This window comes from Phyllostomus discolor, chromosome 12 (genome assembly GCF_004126475.2).
Source record: "Phyllostomus discolor isolate MPI-MPIP mPhyDis1 chromosome 12, mPhyDis1.pri.v3, whole genome shotgun sequence".
NCBI lineage: Eukaryota > Metazoa > Chordata > Mammalia > Chiroptera > Phyllostomidae > Phyllostomus > Phyllostomus discolor.
In genome coordinates, this window is record NC_040914.2 from 17,954,423 (window position 1) to 17,982,059 (window position 27,637).

Consider the following 27,637-nt stretch of genomic DNA (forward strand, 5'->3'; position numbering starts at 1 on the left):
CTCCCCAGATAATAAGAGTGGCTACCATCTAATTTACATACAGGAAGCTAAACCCTCAGAGGCAAAATGACTTGTCCAACATCAAGCCAGCTGCTACCTACCACCCCACCCTTCATCCTGGCTTGAGCTCCAAAGGCATCCGGATAGACAGGCCATCTGCCTCCCTGGGTTCCAGACTGGCAAGACTGGTTAGGGGCAGGGGCCCTGGGAGAAGCCCCCCTTCCCAGGGCTGTTGGGGGCAGCGGAGGTAGGTGCAGTACCGATTGTCACCACATCCGGCGGCTGGCTGGGGCTGGGGAAGGAAGTCTGAGGCTGGAGTGAAAACCCAAACCACCACCTGGGGAAGCTGTTGCGAGCCCAGAGGGATGAGGGGGAGGCCACATGGAGCCCACAGACCTGCCGGCCAGCTGCCCACCTGCACCCTTCTTCCTTGACATGCTACCGTCCCCAGCATGCGGTTTGTAGGACTTCATTCTCAAGTGTTCAGGGGGGTAAGCCCTATTCTGGGCACCCAAACGCAGCCCTCGACAACCCAGAAGGTGCTGGGACTTGCCCAAAGACATTTTGCTGGTAGGCAGTGGGCTGAGCAAGCACAGTGACAAGGGACAGAATACAAATTCCAATGACCTGCTGGAGGCCTTGCGAACCCTTTGAGAGCCCTCCCCTCACCCTCATCTCTCTCTAAGTCATGCACAGCATTCCCCACTTTCTGAGATTGTGCAGGCCCAGTGAAATGGCATGTGCTAACGGGGGTCTGACTCCTGTCCAGTGTACAGGTGAGTGCTGTGATCGGATCCCACATCCCCCAGCAGGCGGAGGTGCTCTCTGTGGGCAGCTCCCAGGCTCTCCCTTTCTGCCCCCCGTCCTCGCAGGCGTGGGTTAAAGAGGAAGGGGGATCAGCCCACACATGGGGAAGGCAGGTGGGGTGAGGGCACTAAGGAGTCCTGAGCTACACCGAAACATCGGGCCATCTGCTTGTGGGACTCTGAGGTTGCTGCTGTTGCAGCCCCTGGGGAGGCAGCGCTCAGGGACAAAAAGGAGGGGCATGGGGAGATTCGGTCCTGTGCCCCCGACTTCCGTCCCTCCACCCACACTCTGCCCAGGCTCAGGGCCCCTCTCTACGTTCCCCGCCCTACCACAAAACCCCAACCCATTGCATATGCCCTCTCTCCAAACTCCACCCACCCGACAGAGTCAGTTGCTCTGCCCCAAAGTCAGCACTGCCACCCATCTTACTCCAAAGGGTTTACTGAGGCGAGTTTCACATACAAGTCCAGGACAGAGGGGACAGGGCTCATTAACAGGGATCTGGAAGGGGCCCAAGGGCTCAGGGGGGGACCCAAACGAAGCGTGAAATAAATAGAGGGAGAGAGCGGAGGGCCAGGAGAGGGGACTGACAGACTATCACACGGTGATGACGACACGGGGGCAGGAGGGAGGTTCATTAAAATCCCACTTATTTATACAGATATACAGGGTGTTATGGGGGACCCCACTCCACCCTCTGTGCCCCAGGGAGAGGGGCAAGAGCAGGTCATCTCTCCCCTTGGGTGACCTGTGGGGGGCAAGGGGCTGCCCTTGGAGAAGTGTTGGGGAGGTAGGGCGGGCACCTCCCCAGAGGGCCTCACTTGCACCCCAGGCAGTTACCGGCCTCAGGGCGCTGGGTAGTGTCTGGAAAGCTGAGTTGAGGGAACTGGAGGGGAAGGCAGTGGTCTGGGTGTGCTCCTGGGGTGGGCGGGGCCCAGCGCTCCCACTGCTGACAGCCTGGGTCCGGCTGGCTCTGTGGCTGCCCTCAGACGGGGCCCACCACAGGGGCATCTGGGGCTCCTCCCAGCACAGCTCCCACCCGGTCTGGGAGGGTGGAGCAGAGGGGTTGGGGGTTCAAAGACAGAGCCTGGCACCTTCTGGTGTCTTGGAAAAGCTGATTGCCAAGGACGCCTGGCCCTGGCTGCGCTGCCCCCAGAAGGCAGCCAGGAAACCAGGAGTGGGTGTGGAGCAGAGACGGAACTCCCGGAGACCATCTTGGAGGGTGATTCCTGAAGAGGGCACCTCCCCAGGCTGGGTGCTGGGGGACAGCCACCTGGGGAAAGGGCCTTTAGCACCACCAGGCTTGAGGCAGGCGGGACAAGGTCGGGCCTCCAAGCCTCCAGACCGAGGCTGAGTCACCTGTGGAAGACAGAAAGGAGGGGGAACTGAACCATGACTTCCAGGGGACAAGAGGTGAGGCATCTGCGGGTCCCTCTGGGCCTCAGCCCCTCCTCTGAACGCCCAAGGACCACACAAGCGAAGCGCTGTGTTTGAGGTCCCCTTGGGGGTAAGGACGCAGGGGGTTTCTGCCCTCCGGGGCCAAGCCGCCCTCTCAGCCCAGCTCCTCACCTCACTCCCGCCTGCCAGGTGGGCATCATACAAAGACCTTGGCCAGGGCATCAGCGCCCGCGCTGGCAATGAGGGCCTTGCTGGGGTGGCAGGCGACAGCATGGATGGCCTCCTCATGCTTCTTGCGGTGGGCCGTGATCTCCTGCACGCACGTTTTGTTGTCCAGGCTCCACAGACGTAGGGAGCAGTCGTGGCCTGCGTGGGAGCAGAGTGGCCTGTGGCACCCAGAAGTGCCTGCCACTCAGCCCCGACCTGGCCCCTCAGTCGGCCTCTCCAAGGCCTCGAGGTCCCCCTCCCGCCCCCCTCTGCCCAGCACCTCCTGACCCCCGCCTGTCACGCATCCACCTGGGCACCAGCTGAGATGGTTACTGGACAATGGCTCTGTCCTGGGCCCCGGGGCACAGCACACCAGACAGGCCAAGCCCCCGGCCCTGTGGTTCTGACACCCCGATGTGGGAGGCAGTACACAAGAAAAGAGTGAACCGTGCCAGGTGGTCACACTCCTTGGTAAGTGTGAGGACAGAATGGCCATGGGGGGAATCTGGGAGAAGAGCCTTCCAAGCAGTGGGCACAGCTAGGGGAAGGCCTTGAGGACAGACAAGAGGTGGGGCGGCTGCATCAGCCTGAGCAGAGGTGGGGCGGGTGGGAGGAGGAGGAGGTCAGAGCTGGGAGCAGAATGGGCCGGGCCTTGGAGGCCACAAGCCACTGGAGGGAGACGGCTGACTGGGGACCACGTCAGCTGTGGGGAGGCCCGTTCTCTCTCTGTCCCTTTCTGGGGGACCAGGGCCTGTACTGAATCCCCTCCACTGGGGCTACACTTCTCAGGGACCACACCCTCACCTGTCTCCTCAGAGACAGCCACTACCGTCCTGGGCAGACGGAGAGCAGGACAGGGTGGGGCTGCAGCTGTCCACCCCCCACCGCTCACACCTCTGCAGCTTGCTCGCTCTCACCCTGCACCAGCGAGCGGCAGCCGTGCCCCAAGGCAGGCTCAGCACCCACCAGCACACACTCCTCACGCCATGGGGGAGCTCCAGCCCCTTCTCCACCTGCCCTAGTTCCACCCCACCCCACCCCCTCAAGGCATGGCCACACAGTCAGTGGGCCTCAGTGCCCTCGCCACTGAGAGCACGGCAGTGACAACTGCTGAGACAGCTCTCAAGGGCTGAGTCAATGGCCTGAGCTTCAATGCCTGCAGTGGCAGTTATGTAAACCTCCACGTCTGTACGACGGGGACAGGAGCGCAGCTTCATGGGGTTAGTCAGATTCCATGAAGTGATGTGGGCAGGTGCCCACAGTGGGCCCGAGTGCACCATGCTTTGCTGTCACAACTGTGACCACCTTTCTTCCTGCCACTGAGAGGTTCCCTGCCCAGCCCTCTGCAGTCCCCAGATCACTGCTTCAGGGCCGAGGCCCGGGCCTGCTGGGATGGCACATGCCCTTGCTCCTCAGGAGCCATAAGGGTCCCAACTTACTTCCCGACATCAAGAACACGCCATTGGGGTCCACAGCCAGGCAGGTAACTGCGTCCAGGTGGGCAACCATGGAGTGCACACATTTCCCTGTGGGAGAGGGGCGGCAGGTGCTATCCCACTCTGCACCTTGCCTGGGAAGGTGAAGGGGCTGCAGGGGACGCTCGGAGCCTCCAGCGTGGACACCAGGGGTCCTGCGTATGAGCCTGGTCCACCCCTGCCCTCCCACAGGCGCAGGGGCTGGGGCACCAGGAAGGCAGGGCCTCACCTGTCCGGTTGTCCAGGAAGCGGATGCCTCTGTCATCATGGGCGGTGATGGTGAGGGGCTGGTTTGGATGACTCACCACCTGGTTGATCTGGGTTGGGCCTGGAAGGAAAAGCCGAGAGAAGAAGGGATATCAGGTGGAAATCAGGGGACCAGGACAAAAGCAAGAGGAAGACCCTGCCCCCACACTCCTGTCTCTGCCTGGGTCAACAGGAGGCGGGGTGCCTGGCCGCACCCTTCTCTGGGCCAGTGCCATCTGCACACGGGGCCCTGGGGCCTGTCTTGGGGTGGGCGGGGGCAGGGGCTGAGAGGGCCTGTCCATGCCACCATGTGGGCCAACATGCAAGTCCCTGACACGCTCCCTCCTCAGCCCTCCCCACAGCAGACACCCTGGGCTGTCTGTTAGCACAGGCCTCATCTCAGAGTCCCGGAGGGGGTGGAGAGCACCTGCAGTTGACGGAGCCTCGAGAAGAACCAGGGCCCTGGAGACATTCAGATCCCAGCCCCGGGCCCTCTTACCGCTGCTCCCCTGGGACTCCAGCGTGAGGAGGGCACTGCCAGCCTCCAGGTCATACAAGACGGTGTCGCCAGAGCGGAAGGAGGCCACAACATGGGCAGGCTCAGTGCTGGTGAAGGCCACGGAGGTGGGGATCCTGTGATCTGACGGGGCAGTGAGGGAAGGCCACCTCAGAGACCAGGCCAGGGTACAGGGGGGCCCGGCTCCCCTCCTCAGGGGGGCCCGGCTTTGCATGGTTCTTGAGTGAGGTGCCAGGGCCCCCACTGTCCCCATGTCCCCCCCACTCACCGCTGGCTGTGGGGAAGGTACAGAGGCAGGTTGGGCTGCTGCTGCTGGGGTCCCAGATTCGGATGGTGCCGTCGGCAGAGCAGGAGGCCAGGCGCTGGGAGGCGGGACTGAAGGCCAGGCCCCATACGGCGTCCCCATGGCCCTCCAGGACGTGGCTCAGCACGCTCGGGTCTGGACCCACCAAAGGGAGGAGATGGACTGGTCAGGGCCACCAGCCCTGTCATGAACAGCCTGGAGCTTGAGCTCTGCCTCGCGGTTAGCCGGAGTCGTCATGCCCTTAAACCTGTCCCCATGGCAACTCGCCCTGGCGGATGCTCACACTTGACCACTGGCTTTCCTGGGGAGGTTTAGGGCTCTCAGCCAGCCCAGCACAGAGGTTCCAGAGGAGAGGGGTGTCCCCGGTCCCTGTCGACCCCAGGTGCACAATAGTGACTGGCCCAAAATGGACACTCCACATGTACCTTTTAAAGCTGAGTTAAAGGGAAAAGGCACAACAGCGACTCCGGCCTGAAACCCTGCTCAAAGCCTGGGCCCTGCAGGCTTGGCTGCCCTGTGCACCAGCCTCGCCCGATCTCTGCAAAGCCCTCTGCTCATTCCCTCTGTTGCCTCCCCTGTCGCTCAAGTCCCACAGGTTCCAGTAAGGCCCTGTTGGCGCCTGACGGGTGGCAGCTCGTTTGGCCCAGCGCACATGCTGCCGGCGGCTGACCCACAACCTTTCACGGGCGAGTACTCTTGGGAAGATGGCGCACGCCCCTTGAGAGAGACACTGAGCCCTACACTCTGTCACAACAGGATGGATGCCCCACGGAGCCAAGGGCGTGGTGGACAGAGGTGCCGGACAGCAGGGATGGCACCGAACAGAGGTCCCTTTTCCACTTGACTTTTAGAGGTGCCCCGAGGACGAAGTGCAGACCCCTGCACGCTAGCCCAACTAACTCCTCCCTTCTCACCGGCCCTCCCGCCTCCTCCCGGACTCCCCAGCTGACCAACACGCAGCTGCAGGCAGAGCTCTGGGTGCAGAGTGCACCAGGGCCCACCAAGCCCTCACATGGCCCCCAAGGCCCCAGCTGATTCTGGGCCAGCACAGCCCTCTCGTCCAACCCACAGTCGTAAGCTGGGCCACGCTGTTCCGCACTCCCCCAGCCTGGGTGCCCCGCCCCCGCCCCCCCAGCCCCGCCGTGTGGGGCAGAGGCCGCCTGTTCATGCAGAGGAGACAGAGAGGCCCTAGTGGACAACGGGCGGGGGAAGGGAGGCAGGGCGAGGGAGCTGTCTCACCATAGCCATCATAGGGGTCCATGTTGAGGTCTGGAATCTTCCAGCTGTGGATGCGGGCATCTGCCCCGCCACTGTAACAGTACTCACTGTTGCTGCCCATGGCCACTGCCAACACAGGGCCCCTGCAGGGTGCAGAGGGGAGGGGGAGACATAGCTTCAGTGGTCACCCCTCCCAGTCCCTCTCCCAGGACCTTGAAGTTCTTTCTCTACCAGCATTTTTCAAGGGTGGCCAGAAGGAATCCAGCCTCTGGGGCTCTTGCCATGTCCCCCCCCCCCTGTCCTTTGCCATCCCCCAGCCCCAGGCCTGTCCCCTCCGAGGGCCGTGCTGAGCACCAGCTGTGCAGGCACTGGCAGCATCTTCGAGCAGCAGGAGTGAGGGGCACGGTGCCTGGGGACGCAAAGCTCCTGCCACCCTGCTTTCCCCCGTCAGCCCCCCAGGTGGCAGTGAGTGGGCCAGGAGCCGGCCCACCTTTGGGGGCACCCCGTCCTCACCTGTGAGCCCGGAAGGCATGGATAGGCTCCACGTCTAGTGCGGCATTTCTGTGGAGGGACAGGTGTCACTGAGAGCCCCCATCACCCTGTCCCCTGGGCCCAGATGCCCTCTGCCGGCCCCCCACCCCTGGGCTGTGCCCTCACTTCTTGGCTGTGACGGCCTTCTGCAGGTTCCAGAGCTTGAGTGTGCCGTCCTCGGAGGCGGTGAGCAGAGCCGACTGGCTGTGGTGGAACGCCAGGGAGCGGATGCCATCGTAGTGTGAGCGGAGGGTGAACTTGGGGTTCCATGTCTTCTTAAAGGCATCTTTGCTGTCGGACAGCTGGGGGGGGGCGGGGAGCAGCCTCAGTGCCCCCTCTCCCACCCGGGCAGTCACACAGTGACATCCAGGACTCCAGTGACTTGTCCCTCTGCCACCCAGACCCACACACAGCACCCCCTGGACTGGCCTCCAGCCCCAGCTGCTACCCTCTTTCTCCTGGCCTGGCAGCAGCCCCCACTCACTCAGCAAGCCCTTCCCAGTTCAGAGGGGGCGGAGGCAGGCGCCCAGGCCGTCCCACCTCGGCACAGACAGTGTTATAAATCACAAACGCACTGGGAGGGGACGCCCAGCAGCCTGCCAGCCTCTGTGGGGGTCAACATGCCTTCCTGAGCAAGTGACAAAAATAAGCAGGGTTGTCACCAAACGTGGAAAAGGGACTGAAGAAGAAAACTACATGTGCCAAGTCCCTGAGGCAGAAGCAGCCAGGGTGGCTGCAGGAGAACCTGCTGCCCGAGAGGAAACCCAGGTGCAGAAGCCAGGGGAGAGCAGCTGGGGTGTGGAAATGGGGACAAGTACACACAGCGGGAAGTAGCTGGGAAGCAAACTCCCAGAGACACTGCGCATGCACTGGGGGGTGGTGGTGATGCTCTCGGAGGAGGGGCCTTAAGGAAAGAAGCTACTGTCAGGCCAGCCCAGTGCCCTGCCCCAGATCCCCGCCCCAGCCCCAGCTGCCCCTTCTGCATATTGTTTAGGGCCAGAGGATCTGCCTTGTGTGGTGACCTCCGGACTCGCACATGCCCCAGGGGCGAGTGGCTGGGAGGGTCACACTTGGACCAGCTCCCCTGCTCCAAGTTCAGCTCTGGCCCCTCTCCAGCCTCCCACCGCAGTGCCCCTGGCTGCACTGGGACGGGGCACCAACCACCCGAGGCCCCGCTGAAAGCTCCACGCACAGGGAAATGCACTCGCGCCTAACTCGGCATCCCCTGACGGCCACTGATCTCAGGCTGTGGACTCGGGCCCTCAGGTTCCCTTCCACTGCAGCCCAGCGGCCCCAGCAGCCCCCACACACACCAGACCGGCCTGGCTCTTCGGTTGTAGTGATTTGTAATCACCTTCCCTTCAAAGGTCAGCTCAGTGCCACTCGCTGCAGACTGTCCAACCGGCACTGCTGCCACCCAGAGCGCCCCCAACCTTGCCCCCAGCAGTGCTGCGTCCTGGACTTGAGGTGTGCCTAAGCGAGCTGGACAGGGAGGGAGCGTCCTGGTCCAGACACAGGCTCCAGAGTCTTCGGGGTTCTGCCACACATGGGGCTATCAGGGCCCCAGCCCGTCTGCATGGCACCCCTCACACAGCGCACGCTGTTGTACGTGCTCGAGTGGTCCTCATGTGTAAGGGGCCGAGAGCGCAGTCAGTGCTCAGCAGAACGCCCAGTGAGGGCCATGGGGGGGTGGGCACCCGAGAACTTACATCACAGCTGAGGTCGTTGTCATTGGTGACGGTGAGATCTGCCAAGTCCCCCAGGCTCACCTCCCCGCCCCCGATAGTGTCCATGATGAAAACGTCTGAGGAGAAGCCAAAGGAACCTGGTGGGGGGAGGGGAGGGAGGGGGTAGAGAGGGGCCAGGAGAGAGCGAGAGACAGAGAGGCAGAGAGAGAGATAGGGAGAGGACAAGATCAAGAATCACAGCTGGAAAGAGAGAGACAGGGAGAGACAGACAGGGCAGGACAGACAAAAAGAGGGGGAGACAGAGACAGACAGACGACCTTTTGGGACAGGAAGGCTGCAGGCTAGGGGCTAGGCCAAGACCCCGAGGACACAGAAGCCCCGGGCTTAGCTCCGCAGCCTCCCTCTGCCGTCAGTGCCGGGGGAGGGGCCTCTTACCTTCATGTGGCCGGGGCTGGGGTGTGCCAGGAGGTGGGCCAGTCACTTTGGGGGGCAGCCCATCCACATCCCGCAGGTCGGCCAAAATGCCCTGGAGTTTCACCCGCCGGCTTTCTGCAGGGATGAGGCAATGGGCAGGAGTCACCCCCAGTTGGACCCAGCCATACACAGGTGACTCCTTCCCCACCAGTGGAAGCCACTCCTGTGAGGAAGCTGGGAAGCCCTGCCCCAGGGTTCACTGCGGCTCAGGGTGGCCTGGGGGATGGAGAGAGAGAGAGACACTGGGCTGGGAGCCCCGGCAGCCCACCTGGCAGGGGCCTCAGCCTCTGGCCACATTCCGTGACCCTGAGGGCTGCATTGCTCAGAGCCCAGGACCAGAGGGAGATGCAGCACTGCCCCGACTGCCCTCCCCCGCCAGTCCCCATCCTGTTTCCTCTCAGAGGTCTGCCAAGAACTGGCCACACGTGCATAGAAGGCTGGTAGCCCTGCTTCAGGAAGAGCCAGGCCTGCCTGCGTCCCCACGGGAATTTTCCAGGGAAGGGATGCGGGCCTGGCTGCCGCGGCACAGGCCTCCTGCTCCCCCTGGGCCACCCCCTCTCAGGAAGTGTGTCCGTCCGGTGGAGACCCTGAGGCAGGATGCAGCTGCAGGTGGCTGAGTGTGCCCCTACCACCCTCCCTGAGGAGGGCTGGCAGGAGCCCCCCACTCACCCAGCTCATGGTGGGGCCCCTCTCCAGCACATCGCCGAGGGTCTGGAGAGCCCTCCCCGTCCTCTCCTGAGCCCAGGAAATCAAACTCGTTGATGGCATCCTCTGAGTCATCCTCCTCATCCTCGTCCTCCATTTCGGGCACCAGGGCCTTGGCTGGCAGCTGGGGCATGGGCGACACCAGACAGGTTAGGGAGCTCGTGTCCAGAGCCCAAGCCCGCGGCATCTACAGGGTCAGAGAAGCTGGTTTCCCTGTTCAGAACCATCAGGCTCCAGCCCTGGGCTCCCTCCACCAAGCCCTACATTGGTGGCAGGGCTCCCCCTGCTGGCAGCCCTCAGCAGCTGCTCCCGTCCAAAGGCCCAGGGGCCAGCTGCCTGCAACCTGGCTTTGCAGACCCCTCCCTCAGCCATCTCCAGCTGTGACCCCTCCTCCAGCTTTCAGCTCAGGGCTCAGGCTGTTCCTGCTCCCCTAATCCCTGCCCCCCCTCCCTGCACAGGGTTTCTCATGAAGAGAAGTCTGTGCAACAACCTGCATCGGGGAGGGGACCACGTGTTCATGTCTGAGTGTGTGGAGGTGCCCAAGTAAGTGAGGACACGCCCATGAATACAAGAGTAATAACGACAAACTGTCATCAAAAGCTGTGCCGGTCTCTGCCTTATTCAGAGCACTGAATAAGACTCATACCGGAGACTCCACAACCCAAGATGTGAAGAGCTATCATTACTGTAATTGTCACCTCACCATCACACACGAAAATGCGGGTGAGCAAAGTGAGCTCCTTGCCCCGGGCAGCAGGGCCGAGCCTTACACACCGAGACAGCTCTGGGCTGTAAGCTTCCCTGGGCTTCTCCAAGGCTTCCTGAGGACTTTCTAGATGGGCTGAATGTTTACTTTCTTATACAACTAGCACATGCTACTTTCAGAATGAGAGAAGACAGCACAGTCCCTCCACTCCGAGAGCAGGATGCTAAACGTGTGCATGCCTCGCCCCCCAAATTTCCCAGAGTCGGTCTGCACCAGGGGCAGGAACCATATGATCAGTTTTCCTCAACCTACAAGCCTGGACCCCACCCAGACTAGTGAATGCAAGAGCAGCAGGGCACCTGCTTGTCCCCCACGGGGACACTTGTGACACGGAGCCTCATGAAATGACGTCTTGCACACGATTAATTCTCCGCCCTCTCATCACACAAAGTGCCATCCAGGGCTGCACACTCAGAACCTCAAACACCGCACCTGAGGCTGAGGGGAGGCTGCAGAATTCTTGAAGACAGTTCCGACGGCTGGGCTCTGTCACCCTGAGGTGCTGGCTTAAGGACACGCGCCTCCACTGGGACTCCCCTCTCCCCTTGGGTCCCCATCGGCTGATCACACACAGCACTGGGATTCTGACAGCCACTGCACCCCGCCGCCGCCTCTGCCAGGGGGCCTTCTCCCTCCTGAGTGGTCACTGCCTGGACTGTGTCCCAGGCACCCACAGGGCAAGCCTCACTCCCCCTGCAAACCCCTCAAGGGTGTGGCTGACACACCCGCCCCCCCCCCCCCTCCACGCCAAGCTGGGTTTGGAGGGTACGGACTGGAGGCAACACCATTCTGGCATCCTTGAGGGGCCAGCCTCTGGCCTGTGTGAGAGGACCAGGGGCATGGCACCCAGGCGCCTTCCTCTTCCTTTCCAGAAGACCCTGGGCCAGCTTTTAGACAGCATGCCCAGAGAGGCGATGGCGGGGTGGGGCTCACAGGGCTGGGGCACCATCCAGGTGTTCCAAAGGGCCCACACTGCCTGCAATTCTGAGTGCCACACCACTGCAGAGCGCCCCCAACACTGCCACCACTGCCAAACACTCGGCATGGCAGCCACGGTGCAGCTGAGGGCTTTCTATGCATGAACTCATTTTAGTGAAACCCTCGACAAGCCAGAGACAGGCAGCCCTGAAAACGTACATTAAGACCAAGAGAACCAGATACCCAAAGCTACCCAGCCAGGCCCGCAGCCACTCTGGGAATCACGGGTAGGCCTTTCATTTCAAATCAGTCCTGTCACCGAAGGTCTGCTGTGTGGAGACAGGCCTAGGGAGGCATGAAACCCCTATGCAGTAAGCCACCCACAGGGCACGTGGGACGGGGGCAATGAGAGATGTAAAGGCTTAAGGGAACAGGAGAAGTCCATTTCTGACAGAGGCACAGAGGGGTATGGGAAGGTTCCCAGAGCGGGCGGAGGTAAGACTCACACAGCAGTGACAGCTGGGCCGGGGCAGGAGGGACCCGGGCGCAGTGCAGGGCAGCCATGCTCACAGGCCTGCCGCCGGTTCTCCTGTGAGCCCAACTCAGGCTCTGGCTCCATGCACTGCCCTGACTTGGGCGTTCAACTGAGCTTCTAGTCCAGGCGGGGCCCTGGGCTGAGCCACACTGGGGACACTGGGGAGTGGGGGCCAGGACAGACCTGGCCCCTCACAAGGATGGGGGTGGAGGGATACAGAGCCAACGCCACAGAAGGAGGACCCGGAGAGGTCCAGGTGAGGACAGGGGAGCCTCCAAAAGGTTCCTGAGCTTGTGGAGGAAAGAGCAGCAAGGGTGAGTTAGGGAAGGCTCCCTGGAGGAGGGGGTGTTGGAGGTGAGCCTAAAGAAGAAAGGGTTCTCTGATAGGAAGCCGGGTGAATGAAAAGTTGTCCCCCATGGCACCCCCCACCCACCACTTCACAGGCACGTGTCCTTGACCCCACTGTGGCATGCTCCTCTGCACGTTGTGGCTGACAAGCACACCGCTGGCCACAAGCTTCTCCCCATCAGGAACTATGCCTCCACACCCCTGCTGCTCCACACAGCCAGCCCACAAAGGCCCAGACTGATGCTGACTGGACAGACAGGTAGCTATGCCATGCTAAGGACAGCGCTGTCACCAGGGTGAAGTGTGGTGGCAGCTGTATCTTGCAGTCAAGCTAGGGCACCTGGGCTCCACCCTACAGGCAGTGTCCCTGGAACCGGTCCTGACAACAGCAGACTGGACATTCGCACCCTCCATAGCTCCCCACGGAGTACCCCAACCTGGCTCCACGCTGAGCCCTGGGCCCAGCCACGCCCACTCAGGGTGCTGGGGAGGGAACAGTGGAAAGGCTGGAGGACCTACCTCATGGAACCCACAATCAACTGAAGGGTCACACGAAAAAAGTATCTGAGTATGACTGCCATCGGGCTGGCTGGGAGGAGAGGGTGCTGTGGGAGGGCACTGGGGGCTGGCCCAGTCCAGGGAGCTCAGGAAAGACCTCGAGCTCAAGGACAGATGGAGAAAACAACAGGTTGCAGGGCGGGCAGAGGCGGCCCCGACAGTGACCTGGCACCGCTGAAGGTTGCAAACAAACGGGGACCCTGTCCTGGTACACCAAGCAGGGGGCTCCTTTGGAGGAGGGGAGGAGCTCTTCCTTCCGGCTCCCGCGCTCACCTTCACACGCTGCTTCTTGTGCTGCACACTGTCCAGCTCGTCGTCCTCGTCGCTGTCCTCATCCTCGCAGTTCTGCAGGAAGGGGATCTGCTCCAGCACCGAGCCGCCCAAGCGTTCCTTCCCGTCTTTGCCTGCTGCATTCCTGCCCACAGCAGGTGGCAAAGTGGGAATTAGTTCTGCCATGTGACGAAGCTCAGGTGGGGGGCGCTGAGGCTTGGTGGCCAGAGTCTGGACCCACGTCTCAGTGGGGTAGAGCACCCCCCAACCTCAAGGAGTCTTGGCTGAGATTGTGCACAGTGCTTCAGCCCCAGCAGCCGCCTAACAGAGGCTCACCCAACTCACAGCCCCTCACGGACCGCAGACCAGGCCCAACCCCTCACTGAGCTCCTGACCTGGGCTCCAGAAGACCAGCCCCTAACCCTGACCACACATCTCCCATGTGTGCTGAGTCAGGGGCGCTGGGGGAGAAAATGCCACTGACTCAGCAGGCCCGGGTCCCATGGCCCAGGCAAACCACAAGTGCAGGCCAGGTGAGAAACAGAGATGTACCCCGGGGGGAAGGAGGAATTGGTCGCTAGCAATGCTCGGGCCCCACGGCCAGCAGGGCCACTGCCGAGCCTGCGCTCTCCTCGTGGACGGTGGCACTCCTGGTCCCACCTCCTGGTAATGCCTCCAGCTCAATGCCAAGTTGTAACAAAGAGGGGATTTGCCAAACCTGACTCCAGAGTAGAAAGGGGGTGGCATTCAGATAAATGTGAACATCCTCCTTTTCCGCCACTTAGTTGGGTGCTCTAGAGCAGCAGTATCAAACTCATTTTTACTGGGGGCTACACCAGCCTCGCGGGTGCCTTCAAAGGGCCGAATGTCATTTTAGGACTGTGTAAATGTAACCACTCCTTAACAGTTCAGCGAGAGCTCCGCGCTGCCACCGGGTAGAAACGAGATGCCGGGCTGGATTCGGGCCACAGGCCTGTGTTTGCCGCCTGTGCTGCAGAGAGTCTCTGTCAACTGCCCAGTAACTGCTCACGGCCCAGGAGTGAGGGCTGCTTCCAGGGGGCCACACCCGCCACTCTCCCAGCCCCCCCTCCCCACACAGCTGCCAGGAGAACATCTCTGTGCTCCGTTGCCGGGACACTGTCTTGGGGTTCCCTCCTACAACGCTGGCTGCCTCAGCTCAGCCTCCTTTGCCGCTGCCTCCCTCTGCTTGTCCCTGTGGCCTCCAGACAGGGGAGGGCCCCTGGGCTCTGTCCTCGGACCTTGTCTGTGTGCCTGCCACCTACCCTCGTTCCTCCAGAGACTGCAAGGTCCCTTGACTTTCAAATCCTGCCCATGTGCTGGTGAACTAGGGGGGAGTTTAGGAATCAAGTGCCCCAGGCCCAGGCCAGCTGCTCAGCACCTGCACCAGGGTCGCCAGGCACCTCAAGCCCACCCATCCCCAACAGCCCCTTGGTGGGCCGTGCCTCATCCTCCCCACCCCGTTCAACGCTGCTCCCAGCCGCACATACCCGCCCTGTAGTCAGCACCAGTTTTTGTTCCCTCCCTCCACATCCAGTCTTTCAAGTCATGCCAACTCACCCCGACCCAGTGAGAAGCTGACCACTTCTCAGCCCTCTACCTACCTAACACCCCCCGATCTCTCACCTGGGCATCCCCCAATGGGCAGTTGCACATCAGATGATGTCATGCCCCGCTGGAAACCACTGGCTTCCCACAGCCCCGGAGTGGGATCCAGAGCTCCCTATCGCAGCCTGCAAGGCCCTGTCTGATCTGACTCCCGAGACCACGGCCTCACCACAGACCACAGGCCCCACGTGCTCAGCCCACCGCAGACTCCCTGGCCTTTCCGCTGGGTCCTGAACAAGCCAAGTCCCCGCCCTCTCAGCACCTTCCCACTTGCTGTTCCCTCTACCTGGAAACCTCCTGCTCCAGCCACTCGTGTGGCTCACCCCCCACCTCCCACACCCCTCTGCCCAACCGTCCCTCCACAAAGAGGTCCTGCCTGCCTACCTCATCCAAAGCCGAGCTGTTCTCCCCATCCCTCTGTCTTACTACCTTTCCTCTTCTTCACAGCACCTGACATCACCAAACCCCTTGGCACCCATCCTGACCAACAGCAGTTACGGACACGAGAAGGAGCGAGAGCTCCTCCCGAGCAGCGACTGTGTGTTGTGCTCCCCGCCCGTCCCGATGAGTGGCCCTGGGGCGGGGGTCTGCTCTCGGCAGGTGCTCCTGTCTGCTGAGGGGTGTACAGGCCGGGCCTCAGGGAGGTGTGTTACCAGCACCAAGGCAGGGCCAAGGGGCAGTAGGTACTGAGGGCCCAGAACAGAATCGGGGATGCACAACGAAGGGGCAGAAGGCTCTGGAATGAATGCCCCCCCCACCCACGCTCCAGGAGGGCAGAGGCCCGCAGCACCGTGGCCATCCCCACCACAGCCTCAGGCAGGAAGGAGGACGCACAGAGTCAGGGACCCGCAGGCCCACGAGCTCACCTCTTGATCTGCTCCTCGATCTGCTTCACCAGCAGCGACTCGCCTCCGCTGAGCCCCCCAGGACCCAGGGCGGCCCTGGGGCCCCCATCGCTGGGCTCTGAGGCCCCATTAAGCTCCAACGAGCGTCCCAGGAGGGACCTCACACGCTTGGACCGCATGTCCAGGATGGTGTCCGTGTAGCCCACCTCCTCCAGGTACCTGCAGGGAGAGAAGCAGGGTGGCTCGGGCACACTGGGGCGTCTGCACACGCTGCGGCACGAGTGAGGGAGCCCTCCCCGGAGGAGCAGTGGAGACTGAACACCAGCGTGTAAACAAGCATGCCCCTGGCCCCGCTGCCATCCTTTCCAGACGATCGCCACAAGCAGGGCTTCCACATCAGTGCTGTGCACAGATGCTCGCCACGACGCTGTGCAGGAGGCAAACACAGGGGCCAGGCTACACATCCACCGACCAGGGCAGGGGAGGCACATCAGTCACAGGGATGCTAGGCAGACGCTACATGAGGGGGACTGCCTAGGAAAGATGACCACGATAAATGGCTCAGCAAAAATGGCAAGTTACATGCTACGTACAATTCAAGTGTTTAAAAAGAAGTGTTAATGGCCTGGGCTGGTATGGCTCAGTGGATTGGGCACGGGCCTGTGAACCAAGGGCTCGCCGGTTTAATTCCCAGTCAGGGCACATGCCTGGGTTGTAGGCTGGGTCCCCAGTATGTGGCGTGTGAGAAGAAACCAAAAAATAAAAAAGTAAAAAACAAAAAAAAAAGTGTTAGTGAGTATAGAACACATATAAGCACTCAGTGTGCTTGCAGAACACCCCCCAAAGCCAAGACAGGTACAGACTAAACTTAAGAGCAGTCAGTGACCTCTGGAGAATGGGGTTAGGAATTTAAGAGGAAGTTTTTCTAAAAAAAATTTATTGATTAATTTTAGAGAGAGGGAGAAGAGGAGAAAGAGAGCGAGAGGGAGAGACACATCAGTTTGTTGTCCACTCACTGATGCATTCATTGGTTGATTCTTGTATGTGCCCTGCCTGGGGATTGAACCCACAACCTTGGTGTGTCGGGACAATTCTCTAGCCAACTGGGCGACCCAGCCGGGGCTAGTAACTTTTGCAACTTACTCTATTCACTTACACAAATGAGCACTTATTACTACTGCAATTAAAAAGCTGAAGCCAGTCCTGGCTGGTGTAGCTCACGGGACTGAGTGCTGGTCTGCAAACCAAAGGGTCGCCAGTCAGAGCACAGGCCTGGGCTGTGGGCCAGGTCCCTAGCTGGGGGCATATAAGAGGCAAAAGACTGATGTATCTCTTGCAACAATGATGTTTCTCTCTGTCTCTTTCTCCCTCTCTTCCCCTCTCTCTAAAAGTAAATTAATAAAAATAAATTAAAAATTGAAGCCAATTGGGACTGGTCTAAAAGCAGAAAAAGGGAGAAAATCAGTTATGGGTATCAGTGGCTTCAAAAAATGTGAGACCAGCGTCCCCTGCTCCCCAGGAGGCTCCCTGAAAGTCTTTTGTTACGGTGGCCCTGTCGCTTTGGGGCCCTGCCCCTCGCACAGGAGACAGCACCACCTCCACTGCCGTCTCATCGCACGCACTGCTCAGGTCTGAGACTCCCCGCCCCACCACAGGAGGAGGAGGGCAGCATGGCCGCAAGGAAGCTGGGCTCTGGGGGCGGACTGCCCAAGTTACCCCTCGGACCTCCCATTAGCTGTACGACCTTACGCAAACAGACTCCTCTCCGCACCCGGGTTCCCTCCTGAGAAAATTAGGGGACCAGCAGCCACACCCCTGGGGACTGTGGGAGGGAGCGAGTGAGCGTGCCGGGTGTCTGGCGCAGTGTCGGGCACACATCGGGTAGCCGCAAGTGCTGCCAACTGCCACCGTTTCATTACTGTCTGCGCACGCGCTCAGTCAGCGACTGCTCCACCAGACATTAGCTCAAGGAGACCAGACACACGGACAAGTAACTTGCCGACGTCTGTCACATTGTCCACAGACACACCTTCGACACAACACACAAGGGGCTGGCTACGGAAAACAACGGCCACTCATGTCACAAACTAGTCGGTTCTTCAAACGACATGCGTGACTAACTCCCACAGAAAGACAGTCGCAACACTCGCAAAAGCAATGCAGCACAGAACATCGCAGGGGAGAAGCTCCCGCTTCTAAAACACACATAGGCAGACCCAAAAACACAGCCATGAAGAATCACGGGTGATTTCTATCCTTTTTGTGTGTATCTCCCTGTATTCCCTATATTTTCTAACACACACACAAATCTCTTTGGCAGTAAAAATAAATAAATAAATAACAATCCTCTTGAAAAAAGAAAAGCCACAGGCATTTGGGGTTGCTTTCCAAGAGTGGGGGGGATCTCCCTCGGCTGCCTCCTGCATAGAATCTTCCCGCCCTCTCCCAGGTGGGGCTCCACCCACCGGCGACAGCCCAGCTCAGCTGTGGCCGGCGGGGATCTTGATAGTTCAGTGTCCCCGGCGGGGACAGGAAGTGCTGTGAGGCCTTCAGGCTTATCTCCCAAGCCAGGCATGTCCCTCAGCCCCCTCAGCCCGCCTCGGCCCCCCTGAGCACTCACTGTCGAAGCAGCTGTCGCCCCTCCTTCCACACCAGCGGGCTGTTCTCCAGGGTGACCGACTCCACAGGGCCATTGGAGACTGGAGCGGAGAGAAAGGAGGCAGGCTGTCCTGGCCGGGGCACCGCTGCACACCCGTCACCTCCCCCACAGTCCCCACCCTCAAACCCAAACTGGTCACTGTCAAGGGTCCGGGGGAGCCACTTCCTGAGCATGTGAAACCCGCTCTCCCCTCTGCACTCATCTCCTGTCTCCTGACTGGTCACTCTCCCAACCGTCCCCCAAACTCCCTCCAGACCGAGCTGAGTCTCACTATTCTCCTGCGCAGGAAGCTGGCCCAGTTCTCAGAGAACAGGCAGACTTGACTGGGCTCAAGTCCGGCTTGGCCACTTCCCACGTGTGACCTTGAGCTGGCTAGTCTACCTAGCTGAGCCTCAGTTTCCTCCTCTAAGAAATAAAGTTACTGATAGCAATACATACACCTCCTGGGACTACTGCATGGATTAAACAAGATCACCTGTTAATTTTATTCATCAAATATTTATTGTACCTCTGGGGGGAGGAGGTATAAGGTGACTAAATGGTAATGGAAAAAATGCAATAAAGATTATATTTTAAAAAGAATGTGACAGTAATAAATATCAAGGCATGGAAAAAGTGTATTTACTGCACACCTGCCAGCCGCTGGCCACACCGCAGGCAGAGCCTGCCCTGCAGACTCACATACTCCAGCAGGCGGGAACCAGCCTGCTGGTTGGATCCAGCAGGCGGGTCCAACAGAGGGAAGGGCCACCACCATCAGCCCAGCAGGTGGCCCTGACAGGCCACTGCCCCCTCCTTCCTGTCATACCGGGTGACTCCTTGTGCCCTGACGCCCCACACTCTTCTGTCCACCTGGAGCACCTTCCCCCTGCTCTGCTGGCGAACTGGTCCCTCTCTGGAGTCTGCACTGCAAGGGACCTCGTGTACCTGTCTCCATTCCATGGAGGGACAGCAGGAATGCTAGCCTTCGTCACCACTGTCCACCCCGTCCCCCCAGGGGCCCCGCACAGTGCCCAGCACCTGGCAGTGCAGCCTGCAGGAGGGGCAGGGGTGGGGGGTGCTGGGAGGGAGAGGCAGCCCGGCTGACCCTGCTTTCTATGGAGCCTCTGTTTTGTTGGAGGCACATGGGGAGGATTGGGGGCAGGGGGTACCTTGTTCTGACAGCTCTGGTTTCTTCTCCCCCTGGTTCAGGTCTGTGCCAAACTTCAGTTTGTGGTATTTGGCCCTAAAAGAATAAATGAGTAACAAATGAGAGGCAAGAAGAGCAGACAGAGAGCACTCACCTCAGGAACCCCAAATCCCCAGCCCCCCACTCTCCTACCTCTGGGGGAGTACCCCCCACCTTCCCACACTACAAGGCAGCCCCGTGGGGGAGCAGCACACGCGGCGCCGTGCAGAACCCCCACTTCAGAGGCCGGCAGGCTGGGTTGCCACCCCAGCTCCAGGAATCCTTACAGAAGTCCTCCCCCTCTGAGAGCCCCCCAGACCCACTAGGCTACTGGGCAGGACAAGACAATGTGAAGACATGGGTTCGGCACCCAGCGGGCCAGCAGCACTACGAGCACCGGCACTAGTGCCTGACGAAATCCCTCCACTGCGTCCTGCTCTGACCCCGCTCCTGGGACCAGAGTGACAGGAGATCGCCTGAGCCCACACCTCCCTCGGCAGATGGCAGCAGCACCTTCCTGGGCCTCCCCACCCTCCCTCCGGGACGACTTCCTGGGAGGCAGGCCCAGGGCCGGCAGGGCTCACCTCTCCTGCTTCAGCACGTACTCTAGCATCTTGATCCGCCGCACCAGGTCTGTCTTGAGATTCTCTTGCCCTTTCCTTTCCCCCTGGAGGAAAGCCACCTGCGCCTGGGGGCAAGGGGAACAGGAGACAGCAGGGCTTAGGCTCACCAAGGTGTGTCCCTCACTTGCTCAGGGACAGTCAGGGCCAGCCCCAGCCCCAACAATGACATACAGCAGCCACTTCTTCAGGCGTGGAGACCCGGAGCCAGGGTTCAGTGGAGCATGAGGGGGCATGCTGGATCTGCCCCCAGAGTGCCTATAGTGTCACCCACAACAGGAGAGCTGGGGGGAGGCCCTGGCCCCTGAAATGGAAACGGGGCCAGCTTGAGACAAGCCTGTCCCTTCCTCCGGGGGAGCAGTTAGCTGGGGGATGAAGGTGGGGGGTCCCTGGGCTCTGCTTCCTCCCCCGCCCAAAGGCAGGTGCTACTGGCAGGACGATGTCTCACTGCTCCCCCCAGAGCATCTGTCCCTGGGAGGAGGAGGAAGCTACTTCTGGAATTTAGGGACAAGAGTGGGTGGCTGGGCTCAGCTCCTGCTCCGATGCAAAAGCTTAACCACCTGCCTCCCGTGGCAGGGACCAGTCATCCCCTGGAGTCTGCCCAGAACAAGGGAGACATGCCGCAGATGTGACCCAGGGCCCCTGCCAACCACTTCACACTGTCTGCTGGCACGGGCTGCCCAGTCTGCCAGCAGGCCTCCTGGAGACACCGGGCCGACAGCCTGCGAGCAGGATCCTGGCCTGACCGAGTTCCGGAAGCCCTGCGCCAAGCCCCAAGTGTGGGCCTGCGTGTGGGCCCGTCGCTGGCTTCTCCCACACGCTCCACTGCTCTGGACCAGGGCAGCCGAGCCCCAGGCATGGCTCAGCCACTCACTTGCAGCACGATCTGAGACAGGTCATCGGCCTTTTCTGAGCCTCCATTTCCCCTTCTACAAAATGGGGCTCCGAGAGTGCCTGCCCCTCATGCATTAAATTCTTCTCAGTCCAAGACCTAGCACAGGAGAAGGGCTAATAAATGCCAGCTCCCACCTCTCACTAGTTTTATTCTTGGCGTCCACACTCTCACGACGTTGACACGGGCCCTGTTCTTTTCGGGAGCGAGGGTCCCTCTGAGACCCAACCCCATCCAACAGGGACGTCTGTGGCTTCCAGGCCTCCTGCCACCACGGGCAGCTGCATCTGTGGGAGCCAACCCCCGCACACCACGTGCTTGCTGAAAAGGGCTGCAGCAGCCCCCGCCCCCACCGCCAGTCTGGCCCCAGACACCTTTTCCAGGCATCACCCAAGTTCAAAGCCTGGCTCCAGGACTGCCAGTTCCCGGCAGCCCCTCAGACGCCCACCCACACTGCTTTCTCTCCCTAGGGCTCGGAGGGCACCGATCTACCTGCCGCGCTCGTGGAGTGCAGCACAGCCCTGCTACCACCGCCCTGCTCCAGGGAGCAGGTCTCCCTCAGGCCTCCCCCTCAGGTTGGCAGACACCCAGGCACACGCTACATACTGCCTGGCACAGACTGGGGGCCAGGTGCACTCGCACACCTTTGCTGGGATCATAAATTGATCCACTCTTGTCGGGGGGCAATCTCACCAGACCTATAAAAATATTAAATGCACATTCCTTTTGTCCTAGCAGTTCTACCTCTAGAAATTATAGGAACTTATCCTGCTTGTAGGAATTTCTCCTACAGGCTTAATGGCAATGGTAGGCTTCCTTCTGAAAAAATGAAAAGGGATACATACACACGCGACGATGGAGGACAAAAGCATCTTTCCTTGTTCATTTACCCCCAAATAGTTATTGAGTCAACTCTGCACCAGGTGCAGTCGTGGACAGAAGACACAGCACTGGACAAGGAGTGGCTGACAGTCTCGAGGGGGGGTGGGGCACACGCCAGGTGTGCCTCGGCAAAGAAACCGAGTCTGTGCATCCAGAGAACGGAACTTCTGTCCCCTCTCCAATACTTTCCTTTCCACATTTAAACCAACACAAACACACACACATCAACATCCATGGCCAGCCAGGGGAATGACTCACTGTGACCCCCGCGGTGTCCTAAGTCTGACTCTCTGCCCTCCATGCGTGTTCTCAGGGCCCCAAATCTGCCCTGTGCACACATTGCTTTAGAGCGGGGGTGCCGGGGAGACATGAAGAAGAAAAGGCTGACCACCAACCACAAGCCTCTTCACAGCCTTCCCTGTGCCCCTGGATGCCGGCAGGGGCCTCCCACCTTCCAGCAGCAGTCCAGCCTGCTGAGTGCCGCATCCGTCCAACACCCAACATGGAGACCAGCTGTGCCGGGCCAGGGACTGCTCGAGGCATGGGAGGGGTGACGGAGAAGGCGAGGGGTTCCGTCCCCACAGAGCTCTCCATCCAGCACGGGAGACAGGCACACGCGGCAACAGCCAGCACAGCGAGTGACTAGGGCCACCACGGGGCAGCAGAGGGGTTCTGGGAAGAGGGATGCCTAGCCCACTTCTGGACTAAGAAGTGATGCCCAGCTACGACTGGAGGGCCAGTCAGAAGCTGGCCAGGGCCTCGGTGTGTGCTGCTGGCAGAGGGCAGAGACGAAAGTTGCATGGCAAACTCCAGGAACCCCAAAAGCCAATGTGTGCTCCCCTATGTTCACTGCAGCATTATTGACAATCGCCAAGATGTGGAAGCAGCCTAAGTGCCCATCAGTAGATGAGTAGATTAAACAACTGGTACGCTCACACAATGGAATACTACTCAGCCATAATAAAGAAGGAAATCTTACCCTTTGTGACAAGATGGATGGACCCGGAGAGCATTATGCTGAGTGAAATAAGCCAGTCAGAGAAAGACAAGTACCATATGGTTTCACTCATGTGGAATCCAGTGAACAAAATTAACTAACCAACAAAATAGAGACAGACTCAGGCAGACAGAGAATGGGCCAACACTGGCTGGGGGGGGGAGGGGGGGTGACAATGGTGCAGGGATTAAGCAAAGGTAAAACCCGCCCAGACGCAGACAGCAGTGTGATGATCACCAAAGGGAAAGGGGGCGGGGGAGGCAGAGGAGGGCCCAGGCAGGAGCGGGAGGAGACATGACTTGGGGTGGGGAACACATAATACAACATAAAGATAATGTAGCATGGAACTGTACACCTGAAACCTAAATACTTTTATTAACCAATGTCACCCCAATAAATTCAATACAAATTTTTTAGAAGAACATATAGAAGAAATCATAAAGAAAACTGAAAAATGAAAAGGCCACTCTGGCCACATCAGAACGTTACAAAGGTCATTTCAGCTACGCTGTGGAGACCCAATGGCTGGGGAGGGGCGGGTGGGGAGGGGGAGCAAAGCTGAAGGCCGAGAGGCCCATCGTAGGAGGCAGGGCAGGGAGGGGGTGAGGGGATCTGAGGTAATGAGGAGGGACTGGTAACACCCTATGACTTTGGTCTGTGAGGGAAGAAAGTGGAGAATCTCGGTCGGCCCACTCAACTCTGTGGTCCCCTTCCAGCTCTTCCGGCACAGAAGGGAGAAAGGGGAACCAGGACACGTGGTTGAAGGGTTCCAAGGCAGTGGAATCCCTGGAAAAGAGAAGTGCTGGTGGCCAGTCCCTCCTACCCAGCGCATGCCAGCAGCCACCAGTGCCTGCTCCGTCAGTGCCATGGCGGCTGGCAGGTAAGTGGGGGACCTGGAAGTTCTCTGCTCGCCAGGCCCACCCACTGCCACTCCCCCGGCCAGGCTGTGAGAACACAAGGAGCCCAGAACCACTCCGAGATGCAGCTGCCGCCTCCCTTCCAGCTGTTCCCGCTCAAGCACCCATGAACCAGGATCCCTGAGGAACACCCCAGTCCTCCCGGGACCTAACGCCTCTCCATCCCTCTGCCAATCTTTCAGCTCCAGCCATGGCAGAGGTTCCCCAGATGGTCTCGTCGGCCCTGCATCTCCCACACTCCTCCTCCCCAGGCTCTGGGATGAGTCCCCAGGGGCCCTCACAGCCCCTGGTGAGGCTGGAAGTGGGGAGGGGTCAGCTCCACACCTCCTCCACTGCCACCCCTCTCACCGCACCTCTCTGTCACCGCTCCTACATGAATGTCCAATTCAGACTCCCCCAGGAGGGTGGCCCTGTCCTCAAGGAGCTCCCCTCCCAGAAGTGCCACAGACCGTGGGCAGAGCCATATTGTAGGGTTCTCTGTGGCCTCCTCTGCAAACAGCCTCCTCTGTTAGCCTGGAAGTATCCAAAGAGCAGAAGCAACACCACCTATTTCTTGAAATCCCCCCACCTGGCAAAGTTCTGCTCAACATCAGACAGAGTCTATACCACCACCCTGCTCCAATCTGCGGGTGCCTCCTGGGGGGACCCCACAACAGGCTGCCTCTTCTGCCTTCCCACACACCCTAACGGAGCCCTGACCGCACAGTGGGCCCTGTGCCGAGAGCAGCTGTGCCGTTACTCGGAGAAAAGGCACTCAGAGTGCACCAGAAAGTCAGACACGGCCTGGGCCTTGAAGAACCTCACAGGAGTTGCTCCTCTGGAAGCGCCTTGGTCAAAGGCGTGTAGAGACAGGTGCTGCGGAGGGAGTGGGAACATGGGCAACTTGTCAAAACCAACCCCACTTATACACCCACCTGCTCAGCCACTCCACCGGTTCACTCTGCTTGGCGTCACACAGACCACTCAGACACTCACCACAGCCCTTTCGGATGAGAGCAGTCGGGAACAAGCCAACGGCCACCAACAGGGGTCAAACTGAATGCGTCACGATACAGACACCCAGTAGCTATCACAAATAACAAAGGGCTCTCTGTGCTGATATGAAAGGGACGCCAAGACATGCGAGTATGTGAAAAAGGTCACAAAATGATCCATTAGTATGACTTCATGCCTTGCACACATAGAGCCAACTCCTTTTACAGCAGTGACAGTTGGGGGGAGGAGAGTGGGACAGGGACCAGGGGGACTCCCCCTTTCATGTATACCGTCTGTACACACACGTCTAAGACCTGTGAATCTGTGCTAATGCAACAGGGCAAAAACACACAGTCAGTGGTGTGGGAGCCGAGACAAGAACAGCTGACTCGGTCCACCCACAAGCTCTTCCCAAACTCCAAGAAGCCCACTAAGTGAGGGAATAAACACACAGCTTTTCTCTCTAGTCTCCAAGATGACAGGTGGCATGGAAGGTGCTGTAGGTGCCCTGGCATGGAGCTCCAGAGGCCAAGGCTTGACCCCAGCTCCTCTATGCCTGCGTAGGCGACCCCGGGAGGCCACCGAGCTTCCCCCCGGAGCGGCTTCCCATCTGTGCTGGACACCAGAGAGGGACAGAACATGGGCCTGAAAGGCCACAGACCAGACCAGGCCTGCTGCCCATGGGCTGTGATCCCAGATAAATCGCCCACCCTCTCAAAGCCTCCCTTTCCTCTTATTATTATTTTTCTTAAAGAAGCATAGGGAATAATATCATTTACTCTCCTAGACTGTGACAGGGATTAAATGATACCCTGTAGCTAAAGTGCTGGATATGCCCTGCTGGCTGGTGACTCAGTGGATTGGGCACCGGCCTGGGAAGCAAAGGGTCACCACTTCGGATCCCAGCCAGGGCCCATGCCTGGGTTGCGGGCCAGGTCTGCATTTGGAGGCATGTGAGAGGCAACCACACATTGATGTTTCTCTCCCTCTCTTTCTCCTTCCCTTCCCCTCTGTCTAAAAATGAATAAATAAAATCTTAAAAAAAATAAATGAAGTGCCTGGCACATAACACGTGCTGATTGAACAGCAGCTGCCATACCGTTGCTGAGCTGAGGGCAGTAAACTCTGGCTCTGCCCACATAACGGGGGCACTGAGAAAATCCAATGAGCTGTGTGCCAGGGAGGAGCTCAGAAGCAGAGAGTGGGACACGGAAGCGAGGGGCACTTACATAAGGATTCCCTCCCACCCAACCCCAAGCCTCAGCTACCCAACAGCTGAGATCCCCAGTCGGGTGGAAGAATTGCGGGATGCTGTCCTCATTCATCCTGTGGACAAATTTCTAATCAGTTACTGCTTCGGGTCCCCACTTCAGCTAGGGAGGAAACAGCCAATCAGAGGGGAAAAAGACAGGCCCGCAGAAGCAGACACTGACTTCTGCTAATAACACCCAACCAGGGAACCTCCAGACTCCCCTTAGCCTGTCACTGGGCCCCTCAAACCCTCACAATTCTGATGTCCTGGCTCGTGGGGACACTGCGAATGGACTGCACTTCTCAAGGTCACAAAACCCAGCCCAGCTCCTCAGACTCTTCCCAACATCACCTGTGCGCACATCCCGCCTCCAAGCTACCCGCAAACCACGGGACCCTTTCTCCCCAGAAACTCTCACAAACACGCCCCCCTCAAGACGCTTCTAGATGCTTCCTCCCGATGCCTTCCTGCTCTACAAAATGCTCTCCCTGCCACCCCCCAGGCGCCCCTGGATTCCTCCTCACTGTCCCCATCCCAGGACCCCTGGTCTCCTCGCTGGACACCCTGACGCCCCGCCCACTCCAGTTCAGGGTTCTCCACCTGCCGCCCTACACACACCTCCGACCTCAAGGCCATCCCCCTCTCTTCTCCATATCCCCAAACTGGAGTTTCTGCTCTCAAGCTCTTCCACACATGCTCCAAGGGCTCGTCCTCGGGACCCCTTTCCTGCAATTCGGTAGCCGCACATGCCAGGGCTCCCCAAAGTTTCCTCCTGAGCGGAGAGAGCACACACCATCATCCTGGAACCCTCGAGAGCCTCCTGTTATCCCCGGAGTTCGTGCACAGCCATCTTTCAGTTTCCTCCGTCCACATACTCCGAAACGCACCCCGTGTCCCAGGCTCCGTGACTTCCTCTCCGTACTTAGGCCTGGTCCCGGCTGGAACGCTCTTGCCCTAGAGGGTCCCAACTCCCCGCCCCCCGCGCTCGACCAGCCCCGATGCCGCATCTGCCCCACCACCACCATCACAGCCCATCAGCCTCCACCTCACACCCGCGCCTGGTCCGACAGGGGGTGGGCGTCACTCGACACTCGCCGAGATTTTGCTCAGTCCCACACAAGCCCCTCCAACAACTTCTCTCAGCACCTTTGGCTGAGTTCTCCTGGGCCCCCTCCGGGCCCCGAGGCCACTCTCGAGAACCCGCCGTCCAGTCGGCTCACTCTTGCCACTTCCAGCGGGTTCTGGTGCCCTGAGTCCCTTCTCTCCGCCGGCCGCGGTCCGGCGCTCCCGTCCCTGGGCCCCCCGCCCGCCTCGAGGCGCCCCAGAGCCCCCAGGACCCTCCTCCGACGGCCCCTCACTTCAGCTCCGAGCCGGTCGGGGCCCCCTCCCGCCCCCCCGGCCGTCCCGGCGGCCATTGCTCCAAGATGGCGACGGCGGCGGCGGCGGGTGAGGCCGGGTCGGGCCGGGCGGGGGGTCGGGGGTCCGAGGCGGCGCTCACCTGCAACTCGGCGCGCTCGGCCTCCCAGCGGGCCTTCTCCGCCTCGAAGCGAGCCCACTCGTGCTGTATAAAGTGGAGGATCCCGGGCAGGCTCAGGGGCTCCGGTCCCGCCGTGGGCCCGGGGCTACCCCCGCCGCCGCCTCCCTTAGCAGCCGGACCGGGCCCGGGGGCGGGGGCAGAGGCCGGGACCGCCCCCGTCGGGCCCGGGCCCGCGCCCGAGCCAAGCGGACGGCAGGAGGAGGCAGCGGCGGCGACGGCGGCGGCCGCTCGCTCCTCCATCATGGAGGCCCCGGGCCGGCCCGCGCGCCCGCTGTGCCTCGCGCGCCTGCGCGGCCGCGCCA

General features: G+C 60.3%; 2 protein-coding genes across 4 annotated transcripts in view; both read right to left on the reverse strand.

The window, feature by feature from the left end:
* Positions 1-1,232: 1,232 nt before the first annotated feature.
* Positions 1,233-27,600, reverse strand: STRN4 (striatin 4). 3 transcript variants are annotated; one of them, XM_036012456.1, is made up of 18 exons: positions 27,297-27,600; positions 19,848-19,951; positions 19,247-19,320; positions 18,057-18,135; positions 15,458-15,655; positions 12,969-13,110; positions 9,535-9,694; positions 8,827-8,940; positions 8,413-8,507; positions 6,830-7,005; positions 6,686-6,733; positions 6,194-6,315; positions 4,919-5,089; positions 4,633-4,773; positions 4,117-4,215; positions 3,852-3,938; positions 2,373-2,571; positions 1,233-2,166 (listed from the first exon to the last, which is right to left on the reverse strand). In XM_036012456.1, exons 1-17 carry the CDS (start codon positions 27,576-27,578, stop codon positions 2,402-2,404), a joined length of 2,262 nt encoding a protein of 753 aa, XP_035868349.1. In that variant the 5' UTR covers positions 27,579-27,600; the 3' UTR covers positions 1,233-2,166; positions 2,373-2,401. The 3 variants fall into 3 exon arrangements, with proteins under 3 accessions (XP_035868349.1, XP_028385243.1, XP_035868348.1); XM_028529442.2 differs by having other exon boundaries at positions 2,377-2,571; positions 8,413-8,528; XM_036012455.1 differs by having other exon boundaries at positions 8,413-8,528.
* The window catches only part of SLC1A5 (solute carrier family 1 member 5), a 28,128-nt gene continuing 26,013 nt past the window's right edge, over positions 25,523-27,637 (reverse strand). The window contains exon 10 of the transcript XR_004900123.1: positions 25,523-25,543. The gene's annotated coding sequence lies outside the window, so the exon portion shown is untranslated. The remainder of the gene's footprint in view (positions 25,544-27,637) is intronic.